Source organism: Glycine soja, chromosome 8, assembly GCF_004193775.1.
Source record: "Glycine soja cultivar W05 chromosome 8, ASM419377v2, whole genome shotgun sequence".
In the NCBI taxonomy this organism is placed as follows: Eukaryota; Viridiplantae; Streptophyta; class Magnoliopsida; order Fabales; family Fabaceae; genus Glycine; species Glycine soja.
In genome coordinates, this window is record NC_041009.1 from 38,565,146 (window position 1) to 38,579,363 (window position 14,218).

Consider the following 14,218-nt stretch of genomic DNA (forward strand, 5'->3'; position numbering starts at 1 on the left):
GCAATTAGGTGAATGGGCAAAATTGCCCTTGTATTAAAAAAATAATTCCTTCTTTCGGAAGAAGGTTCTTCCGGTAGAACAATTTATTCTATCAGAAGAACCTTCTTCTGGAGAAGTTACCGGAAGAAGTTCTTCCAGTAACTTCTCCGAAAGAAGGTTCTTCCGGATGAACAATTTGTTCTACCGGAAGAACCTTCTTCCGGAGAAGCTACCGGAAGAATGTTCTTTCGGTAGAACAAATTGTTCATCCGGAAGAACCTTCTTCCGGAAGAATAAATTGTTCTACCGGAAGAAGGTTCTTCCGAAAAGCTTCCGGAAAAAGGTTCTTCCGGTATAACACAAATTATTCTTCCGGAAAGTTTCCGGAAGAACCTTCTTTCAGAAGAAGAAATTATTTTTTTTAACGCAAGGACAATTTTACCCATTCACCTAATTGCTGGGTGCACCAGCAATGTTGCTGGGTGCACCTAGCATGTCCCCAAAAAATGCCTTTACCGATCCGATATGACGATTCGTTCTAGATCGCCTTAGTTTTTGTTTCTTCAACTCTATGGGAAGAAATTATCAGAAGTATGAACCAGATGCTACTGCTAACCAAGATTGGAGGCAAGTGGGCAACTCAAACTCAAGGAAGAACGTTATTTTCCCCATGTGGTCGTAGGTTGCTAGTATAGCAGCTGCCAGAAGAGTTTTATCAGGGCCCACGGTGGGAGCAAATATTTCGGTATAGGTTTCTTCTATGGTTTGAGGTCGCCTACCAAGAACATGCAATTGTATAATCTGTCCTCGCTCCTAAGTCAACATGGATTATATAGTAGTTCTTAAAAGATAACTTTATCATATATTATTTTCTTAATTCCTGGAGATAAGATATGATGAGATAGAATATGACGAGATATGATAGGATCTGGCCAATTCCTATAAGATACGAATAAGTGAGAGCATAAATCCCTCAAAGGCAGTTCCAAGATACCTGCTTTGTATTTAGGTCAGGTCAGTCAACTGCTGGGTCATTGGGTGAGTTGGCCTGATCACGTTTGAAGGATACAAATGAATACAGGATTTTCGAGTAAATTATACTCACCCTCTAATTTTTTAGTTGCATACAATATCCTTTTTTTTTTCTATTCCTACACTAAGCCCCTTTAAATGTTTGAAAAATATTACATTGGCACTCATTGTATATTACACCAAGCCCCTTTAATTATTTGAAAAACATTATATCGTGTAGTCTTGTAAGAAAAGTTATTGTAAATATTAAAAATGCGGAAAAATTATGTGCAATCTCAAAAAAGCTATGAAAAGCTACATTACCAGCTCAAAATGTGATCCAAACACAGGGTATGAGTGTCAGGGTAATTTACTGAATTTGTCTCTTTTCACCGAGGCACCAACCATGATGGGTGCCAAAATATCCTTAAAATGCTTTGCAAATAACCTTTGCACAATTTAGCCACAAAATTCATCCCCAGGGACTGCAATTATTAACGTGCAATCCAGTATTCAAGGCGTGAATTTCAAACACGACAGTTAATCAGCTAATTTACTCATTAAATTTTGGCCATTTGGCCCCTAACATCGGTTAAATAATGTTACATCTTACAATAGTCGCACTAGTTTAGCATTATTTTCACATATACCTGTTCAATACAAATTGACCAGACATATTTTGAACCTTGCTTCTTATGATATGCTCTTTGGAAACCTGAATTTCCAAGCCTCTTGAATTTATTGGAAAAAAAAGGATAAATTATTAGATGAAGTCAGGTTGACCTGTTGATGTTAAGCAACGATGCCACATTCGACTGTTGGGGTCCACCAGCCTAGGATGAGATATCACTTCGGGGATGGGAAAGTAGGCATAGTGGGTGTTACATAAACCTACTGTAATGCCACTATATCCTGCAAACGCACCATGAACCTGCAATGCAAAAGCTGTGGATCAGTATCAGATAGAAAATAACAGAAATACACATCTTCTGAGATACACATACAGGTAACTATTAGACGTTGGAGGAATTGTATTTATATTCTAAGGTTAAGTTTTTAGTCCCAAAACTTTTTCAAAATTCGATTTTTAGTTCCTAAACTTTTGTTTGACTGGTCAAGGTCCCTCAATATTTTTCCATGAAGGTTTAGTCCCAGAACTTTTGAAAAATTCAGTTTGTAGTCCTTGAAATCTCATTAAATAAATAAAAATCAAGGGTTCAAACTTTGGTTCGAAAACTAAAAACTGAAATTTCTAAAAGTTTAGGGACCTTGACCAATCAAACAAAAGTTTAAAGACTAAAAACCTCAATGGGAAAAAGTTGAGGAACCTTGACCAGTCAAACAAAAATTTAGGGACTAAATCTAATTTCGAAAAAGATTAGGAACTAAAAACTTAGTTAACCCTTTATTCTATGGTCATATGTTATCCAATAATCACAAACTACAGAAAACACCATATAGACGCTTCACTAGCATGATATCTGGAAAGAGTTAGCAGTTAAAATGTTGATGATATACAAATTTGACAAACTAATAAACTGTCATTCTACATATGCACTAACATGGGAAGAGGGAAGCCACTATAAGTTGGCTTTTTGGCTAGCAGCAAGGGATTTAGATTGCAGAAGACACATTCAAAACTAACTGCTGTAATTGAACCAACAATAAAAAGGGGCAGAGAGAGAGTGACTAACAGCATTTTGTCCAAGTACAGTGCACAGAATTCCATCTGATGCATTTGCTCGAATTGCACGGATCATATACGTTGGATCAATATATTTCACATCAGCATGAACACCAATCTCCTTGAAATATTTTTTTGTCTGCAATATGACAGTTGTCAGCATAAAATATGTGGTAAAATAAAAACTCTAAATAAAGGAAGCTATCTACATTACAAAAGAACTCAATATATTTGTTCACCATGATAGAATACAATCATAGTACCGTATGCAGCATAAACCATACTAACACACAGTAGACATTACACCTAAAATTGCAGTTGAAATCACTTATTGTTAACAGAAACATAGTAGGGAAGCAGCTAAATATCAGAAATTTACAAGAGCACACATTATTAAAAATTAAAATATTGAAAGGTTCAAAGTATTTTGTCTCGAACATTTCAAAATGAACTCATGAATAAACTTTCTATTTTGGCCAAAGCATAGTCTACAGGATGTATAAGAAAAGAAAAAAAGCATTATCATAAGCTGTTTTATGTCATGTCGGAACTTCTAAAGCTTGGACAACAAGACGTGTTTTAAGGAAACTTATCCAAAAATTATTATGCTTGATCAAAGAGTTGATTTTTCAGAAAATAGTAACACTCTTAAACAGCCATCATAGTCACAGACAACTGTAAAGATATTAAGTTGTCAACATTGCTATTTTCATAAACAGAATAACAGATTTACATATTTGTGGCTTAAAATGTGGAAAGTTCTGTTTTCAAGACGCCCAAAACCTCCCTCCTTTTACAAATAGGCAAATAGCATGATTGGATGACCCTCAATTTCAAAGATTTCATTTCTAACTGGATGGAGATTGGCTTCAAATTGAATATGAATATTTACAAAATAATGCTATAGTTTTGATGCAGTCAAAGACCAAAATCACAAACATAGTCATAGATTGATAATTTAAAATACACATTGGTTAATTATGTGAAGAAACTAAAAGTTAAATATTCTACATAGATTGAGCAAGTGTCACATTAATTTGGTAGTAATTTTAGCCAGTTTAGATGTTTGATCTTTGTTTCAAAATTTACCAGGTATAACAAATTAAAAAATATATACTCTTTCTATCATCAGGTATCAACCCATTTACATTATTGTGTGCCCCATAAACATAACACAAACCTCTTGTTGAATATATACGCCAATGTCTCCAAATACAACATTTCCTGATGCATCTGTAGCATTAGTCTTTTGGAGTAAATTCTGCAAAAGAATCAGTTAGCAAGTTCAAGTTTCTATGTCTGAAAGTAAAATTCAGTAATGTTTTTGGGTGATCATGCTAATTTGGTAATATGATATTGATTATATCAACTAAATCACCTGTCCAGCTCCCTCTGCTGCACAGACTACAGCTGATCCCTTTGTTTCTAAAAGGTACTTGAGATGACTCAATACTCCTTGAGGTCCATGTAAATTGAAAGGTACCTTCAAACCATGTCAAAACTGGTATAAGTTTATCAGTATGAAAGAAAACAAGACCATCCAACTAAATTGTATCTTATATACCTCAGGGATCAGGCATATGTCAACCTGTCCACTAGATAGGGATGCTTGCATTGCTATGAATCCACTGCTACGGCCCATCAATTTCACAACGCCAATTCCATGATATGCACTATGTGCCTAGCAAAAGATAAGGAAAGAAATGTAAATATTTTAATATGTACTGTCAGTACTGACAAGAAACTATCAATGAACTGAGTCAACATGACTCAATAAGTAATATACCTCAATGTAGGCAGAATTTATTGCTCTTTGTGCTTCTTCAACAGCAGTATCAAAGCCAAAAGTTTTGTCCATCAATAAAATATCATTGTCTATAGTTTTGGGCACGCCAATTACAGATACCTTCAGCCGTCTTTTGCGGCACTACAAGAAAAAAGAAATATCAGTTCACAAATGAGCCACAAATTAGCATGACAAGCCTAAAAATTAAAACACCATCAAAAAATTGCTGAACACCTACAATATCACACAATTCACATTTCAAATAATAATTTAATGTGCAGCTTAATGTCAACACTGAAATATACAAAAACCAAAAAAGGCACATTAAGTGAAGTCAATTCGAAAATTGACTTTCCAGAATTTTCAATGAAAAGTTTCCACATTACTGACTCAACCTGGACCACAAATAACCAGTTAAGTGATAAAAGGTTTATGGATTAACAACCTCGTGGTGAATTGCATTGGCACCAGCATGTGTGCCATTTCCACCCAATACAAAAAGCATGTTGATCCCTCTTTTCTGTAATCAATAATATTCATATTGGAGAATATCAGTCTCAAAAATTAGCACCTGTATCATAAAAAACCTTAAACTTGTCTGTGAAATCATCAATCAGTTTGTTAATAGATTAGGTCAATCAACCACCTCCAGACTGTTCGCAATATCACTGACTCCAGGTCCTCCTCGTGAAACTCCCAACAGGCTTCCACCAGAAAGATGAATATTCTGCACTACTTTTCTAGACAGCTGCAAATGAAAGCCCAATATATTTAAGAGTCATTAGGAAGAAGAACTTATGTGCTACAGATTGTACCTTTAGATGAATCATCTGTTACACCAAAATCAGCAAGGAGGGGAAAATGAGATTACCGGCACTTCTGTCATTTCTTCGTCAGAAAATCCCCGGTAACCAAAAGGAATCCCCACGATGTTTTTTACACCATATATTTCAAGGGTGATTACAATCTGCAGGGCATTCATTATTGAAGCCATTAAACAGAGAAACAATATAGTGACCAAAAATAACTAGAACTAAGTTTACAAAAGGGAGTTGAAATAAGAACATCTTACACAATATGATATAAAAGCACTTGGAATTTTATACATAAATGCAATGGAGAGGGAAAGCTTATAACATATTTAAGACACACTAAGATGAAAGCAAAGAATATATTTGAGGTCAAATTAGTCAATTGCTTAGGCATGAGTATTTTATTGCCCAGAAAATTTAGAGAAGATTAATTAGTAATATATAGTCAGGAATATAAATTAAAATGTTACAACTATCTTCACTACCTTAACTTCAAGAGCACCAGCTAGGCCTTACTATATTCAAAAGAAAAGGTTAAAACTGTGAAAGGCAATCTAATCACAAACTAACCTGTCTGATGACATCATTAAGACCAGGGCAGAGCCCTCCACAAGTAACAATTGCTGCCTTTACTTCTTCTGGCTTAAAGTATATCTTTTCACGAGGCCCAGCTCGATGAACCCTAAAAGGATTTCAGAACTACTTAGCATATATGTTAATATTAGGAAACAGCATTCTATACAACACAAAGATGTACTAAAAATATTGAAACCATAAACTAGAAGTAAAACAACTATTTGGTAATCCAGAATAAAAAAAAATTAATTGTTATTAGAGAAGCGTTAAAGTGATTGCAATTTTCTCATCCTAATGTCCAACAAATTTTTTACATTTTTTAACCTTTATTTGATTTAACAAATTGTGTATCAAATTTTCAGGTGCCTATCAGTCAAATTCATATCATTTGTGCTATTTTTCATTGCAAAATTAAACACTAAAACAAGATAAATGCATTTGTGAAGCAGTCAGAGCTAAGTATTTCCTGTTATCATATGAAAAAAGAACCACATAGCTTTATAAATTAATAATAAAGATTACACAACCTTGCCAATATTAACTTCATTTGAGATATCTTTACATTAGTAAGCTATGCTTTGGTGTGGAATCAACAGGTTATAGGTGAAGTTGGAGTAAAACAGAGTATTCAGAATGCAATTTCCGTAAGATGCCAGTCAGCAATGTTTTGGAGGCAAAAAGTGGAGATCACATCAAGCCAAAAGTTGCAGATATAAATTACAAAGTGAAGGGAAGATTGATGGGGATGCCATACATGGAATTCAAGTTGAGAGAATGGAATGGAGAACAACTAACTCAAAGGAAAACCCCATTGAATATCTATATGGACAGTTGCGCTCTATGGTAGTGAATGTCGGGCAATGAAATGCGATGCCAACAAAAGCAACAAGTGTAGCAGAAATAATAATGCAGAGGTAGGTTAATGACTCTAGGTACAAGAAAAATAGGTTTAAGAATGTATCTTTGACAAATTTAGAGAAACAACTATTTAGGAGGTTATGAAAACTAGCCTAAGTCAGTTTGGCTTGTAAGAAGAGGACCAATGGTGGCTCAAATGAGAAAAGGTGGATCAAATTAAAGATAATCCAATAAGACCAAAGGAAACAGTAGAAGACATCATTATAAAAGGACCTTGATATAAGATGTTAAGAAAATTTTGGTTTTTCATAGAGCCTAGTAGAACATATTCATTCATATAGGTATAGCTAACATCTCCTAGTGAGATAAGGGATAGTTGTATCTGGACAATACTAAATAATACTAAAATATGAACAATTGGTCAAACCAAAAAAGAAAAATTAAACAATTAAGGAGTGTATACAACTCTAGTCAAACATACAAGAAACTATCACAGGTTAAGAGTAAATTGAATGGTAATCAGCAGGCATATTGATATGGATTTAACCATCAAAATCATGATCATGATATCCTGCTAGAAAGGGGCATTGAATTCTAAAAGCTCTAAATTTTCTCTTAATTTTAGAGAAACTTTCAAAGAAACATTTTAGTATGATTAAGTTTTCAGTGCCACCTATCGAACACTTCCAACTCCTGTCCAGCATTTAATTCACAAACCTATCAAACACTCATGTAACTGACTGGAATCTGTTTAATCAATGAATATACTCAAGTTTAAAATTTGTGAATTAAATGCGTTACCATTGTTCCACCCATGTACAATCAGGATCAATGCACTCAGCACCAGCAGATGTAGGTGACGAATAGTATATTGTCTGAAAGAGCAAAGCAAACAGAAAATTAACATCCAGCATCAACTCCTATTTTTTAAACTTGATTGAATGAAAGCATCAATCAATATCCAACGGAGCATTTTACTGTAATTCAATTGCATACACTCTCAACAGACAACAACATATCAATGCAAGGACAATAAAAAATGCATAAACTGTAAAAGTGGTCCAAGTGTGCGAAGGGAAACAACTTTTCAAAACAACTAACCAGGAAGCACAACTTAAGGTCTCAATTCATGCTAATCTAAATAGTAGTCATAATATCATCACATGCACGTACATAAAGAGCTAATAAGATCACAAATACATGAAAGCAACACAAAAAGCCCGACTATCATGAACAAAGAAAATAAACAGAAAAAGAAAAGGCCAACAAGACTGTAGCTCAATTGATACAGGCCCAAATTATCAAGAGTTGTTGATTAATCTAACACTTCTTGACGAATTTAATTTCCAGGGATGAACAAAAACCATCATACCTTAAGAAGCACTCTGTCATTGTTATTAATATATCCATGCCACTCCTCATCCAAAGAATAATGACCAGGAAAGTCTCTATCAATCGGAGTTCTGTCCCAAGACAAAACACGTTAACAAACAACACAGCCCTAACAGTATGTTCAGATGAGAGGAAAGAAAATAGAGAAAAAAATACTAACAATGATGCATATTCTTTTCCTTGATTGAAGACAAAATTAAAAGAAAAAGAAGAGAAAGTAAGGGCTTGTTTGATTCTTTTCTCACTTCTTGGTTTTAAAAATTGTTTTCTATAACAATACTGCACTACTCAGAAATCATTTTCTTGTCTAAAATATGTTAAGCTTTAAAACCTATTTTCAAGAAAACAGAAACAGCCGCAGATATTTTCTCATTTTCTTTTGTTTTCACATTGTTCAAGGTTTCCGTCAAATTCCATGTTTTCCTCTGTGCCTTCCACCACCCTCCGCCAGGTAACCTTGTTTAGTTGCATTTTTAGTTGTATTGTGAAAATTAAACAGCTTTAAAAATTGTTTTCTAAAATAATTTTTCACTATTCAGCAATCAATTTCAAATCCAAAATCTATTAAAATTTGAAAATTATTTTCAAAACAAGTATTTTAAAAACCAGAAAACAGAAACAATCTAGAGTGTCTAATCATCTAGAAGTCTAGCTTAGTATTTTAAAAACAGAAACACTCCGTGAGTTGTTGTAAACATTCTGGTACTTAAATTTGATTCTTAGACATAAAAAAAACTTATGTTTTCATTTTATTCAACGTTTCCCTCAATTCCATACTCTGGTCTGTGCCTTACACCACCCTCCGCTACTAACCTTGTGTAGTTGCATTTTTAGTTGCATCATTTTAACAAAAACTAAAAAACCCCTCTTACCAGTTTTGTTTCCGCGGTACCAAACAAAGGGTGAAGGAAACTAGACCTACCAACGAACCTCATTTTGAGACAAAACGTGGAAGGAATCGGAGGAGCATCTGGAAAGATATCAGTGAGATGGGGAAGTCTGAAACGTGCTTCCCTATCTTCCTGGAACTTGATTTTCCAATCAGGGTCGCTGAAATCGACGGCGGCGGTGGAAGTGCTTCTACTTTTGTTGCTACGCTCGGCAAAGACACCAACTTTATTGGCGACTCTGGTGGGTGGCAGTGAGAGAAGACGTGAATTGAAGTGGGAGCGTGAAGAGGGTAGTAGATGAGGGAGAGTAGGGTTGGTGTTGGTCATCACGTGCGTGGTGGAACCCATCAAAGTCTTTGTTGCGAGTGTAAGATTGTGAATGAAGAATCTGAGACTTTAGAGAGTGATGGATGTTGAAAATGCAGGAGAAGGAGGAGGAGGAAGCAATGGTAAATTGGTAATTAAGGATCGGTCGGAGGGAACGAGGAAAGAGAGGTGGAGACAAGGGAGGTTGGTTGGATTGGATTTTACCTAAGAAACACCGAGGAGAAAGGGACAGACAGTGAGTGCACTTTTTGTTGTTGTCAAACAGTTTCTGGAGCTTGACAAGTGTCGGAAAACTACAAAGCCGTCTACTTCTTCTTTCTAACATGAAAAAAGAGAAAGTTTGACATTAGTCTTTTTCTATGCCATTGGTAGAATTACCATTTTGGTTCCTAGTATAATTTTGTCCCAACAAAAATTTTGATTGATTATTGAATAGCCATAATTATGTTCTGTTCTGTTTTGATTGATTATTTCTAACATGAAAAAACAGAATTTTGATTGATTCTTTCTAACATGAAAAAACAGATTTTTTTATTGATTCTTTATTTTTTATATGTATGAATCAAAGATAAATATTATTGAGTTTATAATACTCACACATTATCATTAATTAATTGTCAATAATTTTTTCATCAATGACTAAATTAGATTTTTTTTTGTTTTTTAAAAGATTAAATTATTACCAATTTACACATTGAGAAATCAAATGAGTCATTTATATTAAATTAATTTAGATACATGTTTTTTTTTATCATAATAAGTGTCACATAAAAAACCTAAAATATATTTTTTCTTCTCATAAAATTAGAAATATTTGAATTTCGTTCCTATATATTTTTAGCATGTTTTTTATCCTCATAAAATTAAAATATGTCAAATTTTTGTTAGAAGCTATATTCAAGTAAATCTAGACCTACAGGAGGATTTTTAGAAGTTAAGAATTGTCACAAATTGCAAAATAAATTGCCACAAATTATAGAAAAAAATAAATAAATGTTATTTTATGAGGACGAAAAATATACTAAAATTTTCAAGGACAAAATCTAAACATTTTCGGTTTTATAAGAATGAAAAACATATTTTAACCAAAAAAAATTCTAAAAATAAGTGACATTTTAGTTTTTCGATATAATATTAATCACATTTTTTTCTATTTACCACCTTAATAAGTGATCTATGAAGGATTATGACTTTGAATTGTTAGATCAACATGATCCTCCCCTTATAATTCTACATCTTTCATACAATATTATTCTACCTCAAACCCTTTTCCGAATCACCAACCACCATTTGTTGCCATCAATTGTGTTTTTCTGCGATGATGTTTCCTTGTCGCCTTGACCTCTAACAACATATTCTTCGACACCACCTCGATCTCACCAACAATAACTTCATAAAATAGATGCACTCGGAATTGGTAAACATACTACTTTCTCTCTCTCAATAGTGAATTTCATGTGTGTCTATCATGTCAACTTCTCTCTCATATATATAGATGAGTGATTTATCTCAAATACTAATCATATCTCATAAAATCTTATTGGATTACATATAACATATTTTTATCTCATCAAATCATATTTAATTATATATGATGGTAACTAATTAAATCATATCTAATTAGTTATCTTTTCATATTGTGTCTAATTTAATTAAATATATTGTTAATTAATTAAATCATATTTTATTAATTAAATATGGATAATTTAATTAATTAACTATGGACTAAAGTAAATTACATTTAATTTATTCATCTGCTCCAATTGATTACTCTATTTATGTGACCCTATAAGCTCCCACCTGACAAGCAATAATATTATCTTTATAATATTATAGACAATGATTGTTATCTAGCAATGCATTGTTATCACCCAACCTATGAGATAATCAATTATTCAGTTACAAACATACCACAACCATTTTCATTGTGTAACCTTTATCTATTCATCCAAATGTCTTGATGTAATATGAGGAATAAGAGTGTGATCCTCGTCAAGTCTGAAAATTTATTTCTTGATACCCAAGTAGACATCTAAATACAAATGAGCTCAATATCTCATATCAATCCATTATCACGTGGTCACGCATATTGCACATCTCTCTCTATCAAAAGTCCTTTAGATGTAACTCTTGTTATATAGGAGGAGGGACAAATCCTATCTACATCACTCATATCTCTCAACATGATCTACTACCTTACAGTCATCTATCTTTCATTCGTGTTTTTTTTTACTGTTGATTATGTAGTGTATTGACAAAACTAACCTTTTTGTGTGGTCGATTTTTCTGTTTTATCAGAGAATGTTTTGAATTGATTGGTTACTTCTTTTTGTCTGGTTAGTTTCTTCAATAGGTCTCCCAATTTTTGAGGATTTCCTTTCATGCAAGTTTCAGACACCATGTTTTATTGTCCTCTCGTTGGCCAACCAATTATAACACTCCACTTGTTACTTTAAGCCACATCATGTAGCCTTTTGCTTAAGTTGATTGTTTGAGTATTAGTTTTGTAAAAGCGATTTATACATATCAATTTTACCTATTTGACCTTGTGTATTTTGAAGTGCAAAGTTTCACATTTGTCTTCAGGATAAGTGGATTTGGAATTAGGGTTGTTGAGTAAAGACAGGGAAATTGGTTTATTAAACAAGTTGATTCCCATGGGACTATGTTCGTGAAGGAGATTTATGTTACTTTATACACTACAAAAGATTTGAGGAGAATTAATTGTGTCAACAAATTGAAGGAAGTGAAGGTTTGCAAAGTGAAATTGAAAAGATATTGTTGTATGATATCACGTCGATTATTGTGTGTAGGTTTTTATCTAGTTTCTGTATAGTTAAGGTGATAGTTTCTATGAGAATCCATTTCCTAAAGTGTTGTGGGGGGGGGGGGAGGGGGGGTGCTTGGTTTGTGTGTGTTTGGTTGTATGTGTTTGCAAGAATAATAATATTTGTTTTATTGCTTACTAATATTTTTGTAAGAAAGATGTGTGTTGATTCTTAATTTGCTTACTAAAGTATGTAGTTTGATGTGTCAAATGGAGAGAGTTTTCATTTGTGTTATTGTAGCAGGTTGAGACTTCAGATGTATGAGACATGGTAGGCAAAATACTAGATGAGTAGAACCAGAAGGAGTTACATAGTGAAGAACAATAAGGTGAGTGAAAATGTACGTTTTTTGACATAGTTAGATAAGGTGCATCTACTCACCATTTCATCTAATCCTTTTTGGTGTTAAAAATAATTTTTTTGTAAACACCAACAATAGTATTTTGAAAGGATTGGTAATTAAATTTGTAATTCAGAATTGGGATGCAAAAATACTTGGAAATTTCCTTCCCCATGTTTTATATTTTTAATTTTTTGTTTTCTTATCATCCCCATGTAGTGAGAAGATAAGACATGTAATTGTTGAGAAGAACCATGATAATTGATAGTTGATGTGTGAGTCACATACTATTTGGGACTTAGAGACCTGCTTGCAGCATATGTTGGTGTAGGAGCAAGAGAAGTAAAGCAAATGATTGTTTGTAAATGCAGGAACACAATGAAGTGTAACCAACAATTGACCCCTTTATCATTTTGTGTGTTATTTTTTTTTTGTTTGGGCTTGAGTGTCTATTGGTGGGGTTTTATATCCTACACCTCCCTAATCGCATCCTACACCTCCTATTTTTTAAAATACCCCAACCTACCTGTTCTATCTAATTCCTCTTTTTTCTCCCCCAACAGTTGTGCACCCTTCCATTCGCTCTTTTCTTCTTCCCGCAACACACCCCGCTTTTTAGTTCTTCTCTTATTCTCAAATTCAAGTCTTCTTCCAACTGTCCATGCTAGAGGTTCCAGCACAGAAGTCCCTCTCCTTCTCCAACTCTCCACGCCAGGTACGTTTCAATGTTTCCCACTCATGTTGTGGACATGTTTCCGGAATAGGCTTTCCAAAATAGTTTTTTTGCTTCCAGAATGACCATTCTAGAACACATTTTTTGGAAGGAAAACCGTTCCAGAATGCCTTTGTTACTTCTAGAAAACCTTTTATAGAACACCTTTTCTGGAAGCAAAAATAGTCGTTCTAGAAAGCTTATTCTGTAGTGCACTTGTTTCTTCTAGAGAGGGCTTTTCATAAGCCCAATAATACTTTCTAGAACCCCATTTCCAGAATCTCATTGCTGAAACTTTTTTTCTTATGGAATGCTCGTTCTGAAAGGTTTTTTGGTTATGGAATGTCCAATCCAAAAGCTTTTTTTGGTTACGGAGTGGCCATTCCGAAAACATTTTTTGGTTACGGAATGACCGTTCTAGAAGCTATTTAATAGTTAATTAAATTTGATTTTGTTATTTTACAGATTTAGTTTGTATGGAGGATGATTATTTCTATAACAAGATGGCTGATGAAGTTGACATAGATATGGATGATACTGTTAAAAATGAAGATTGTAGCAATTATTTTACAACTACGGAGGTAATTTTATTGTGTAATTAATAGGTAGTTTATTTAATACTTGGAAGGTGAACTTTGACCAAAAAAATGTTGTATGTTGTTTATGTAGGTTTTGGATACTCAACATGAATTATTGAAATGGGTTTGAGACGTTGCATTTGAGTTGGGTTTTGTTGTTGTCATTTTGAGGTCATACATAACAAGACAACTTGGAAGGAAGACACATTTGTCGTCTTGGATTATGAGAGGGGTGACAAATATAGACAATACAAAAAAGATGCAAAGTCGACCATTGGGACTAGAAAATATGATTACCCATTTAGGTTGAAAGGAAGACAACTAAAGATTGGTGAAGGATGGGTACTTAGGGTTCTGTGTGGGTCTCATAATCATGATGTTGCTGAGACATTGGTCAACCATCCATATGTTGGTTGACTAACCCTTAATGAGAAGACAATACTTA

At 33.7% G+C, this 14,218-nt stretch overlaps 1 protein-coding gene across 1 annotated transcript; it reads right to left on the reverse strand.

The window, feature by feature from the left end:
* Positions 1–1,344: 1,344 nt before the first annotated feature.
* On the reverse strand, positions 1,345–9,587 carry LOC114423093 (ATP-dependent 6-phosphofructokinase 5, chloroplastic-like). Its single transcript, XM_028389712.1, has 13 exons — positions 9,029–9,587; positions 8,079–8,169; positions 7,508–7,581; positions 5,843–5,954; positions 5,332–5,427; positions 5,107–5,208; positions 4,906–4,980; positions 4,461–4,601; positions 4,239–4,355; positions 4,053–4,157; positions 3,855–3,935; positions 2,685–2,813; positions 1,345–1,921 (listed from the first exon to the last, which is right to left on the reverse strand). Exons 1-13 carry the CDS (start codon positions 9,334–9,336, stop codon positions 1,754–1,756), a joined length of 1,599 nt encoding a protein of 532 aa, XP_028245513.1. The 5' UTR covers positions 9,337–9,587; the 3' UTR covers positions 1,345–1,753.
* Positions 9,588–14,218: the final 4,631 nt, after the last annotated feature.

What these genes read in the sequence shown, in the direction of transcription:
- LOC114423093 (XM_028389712.1), bottom strand. Translation starts at nt 9,336, where the DNA reads ATGGGTTCCACCACGCACGTGATGACCAACACCAACCCTACTCTCCCT. An exon ending in TTAATGATGTCATCAGACAG is followed by an intron (nt 5,428 to 5,842) that starts GTTAGTTTGTGA and finishes AATGCCCTGCAG; the next exon opens with ATTGTAATCACCCTTGAAAT. An exon ending in ATATTGCGAACAGTCTGGAG is followed by an intron (nt 4,981 to 5,106) that starts GTGGTTGATTGA and finishes TATTGATTACAG; the next exon opens with AAAAGAGGGATCAACATGCT.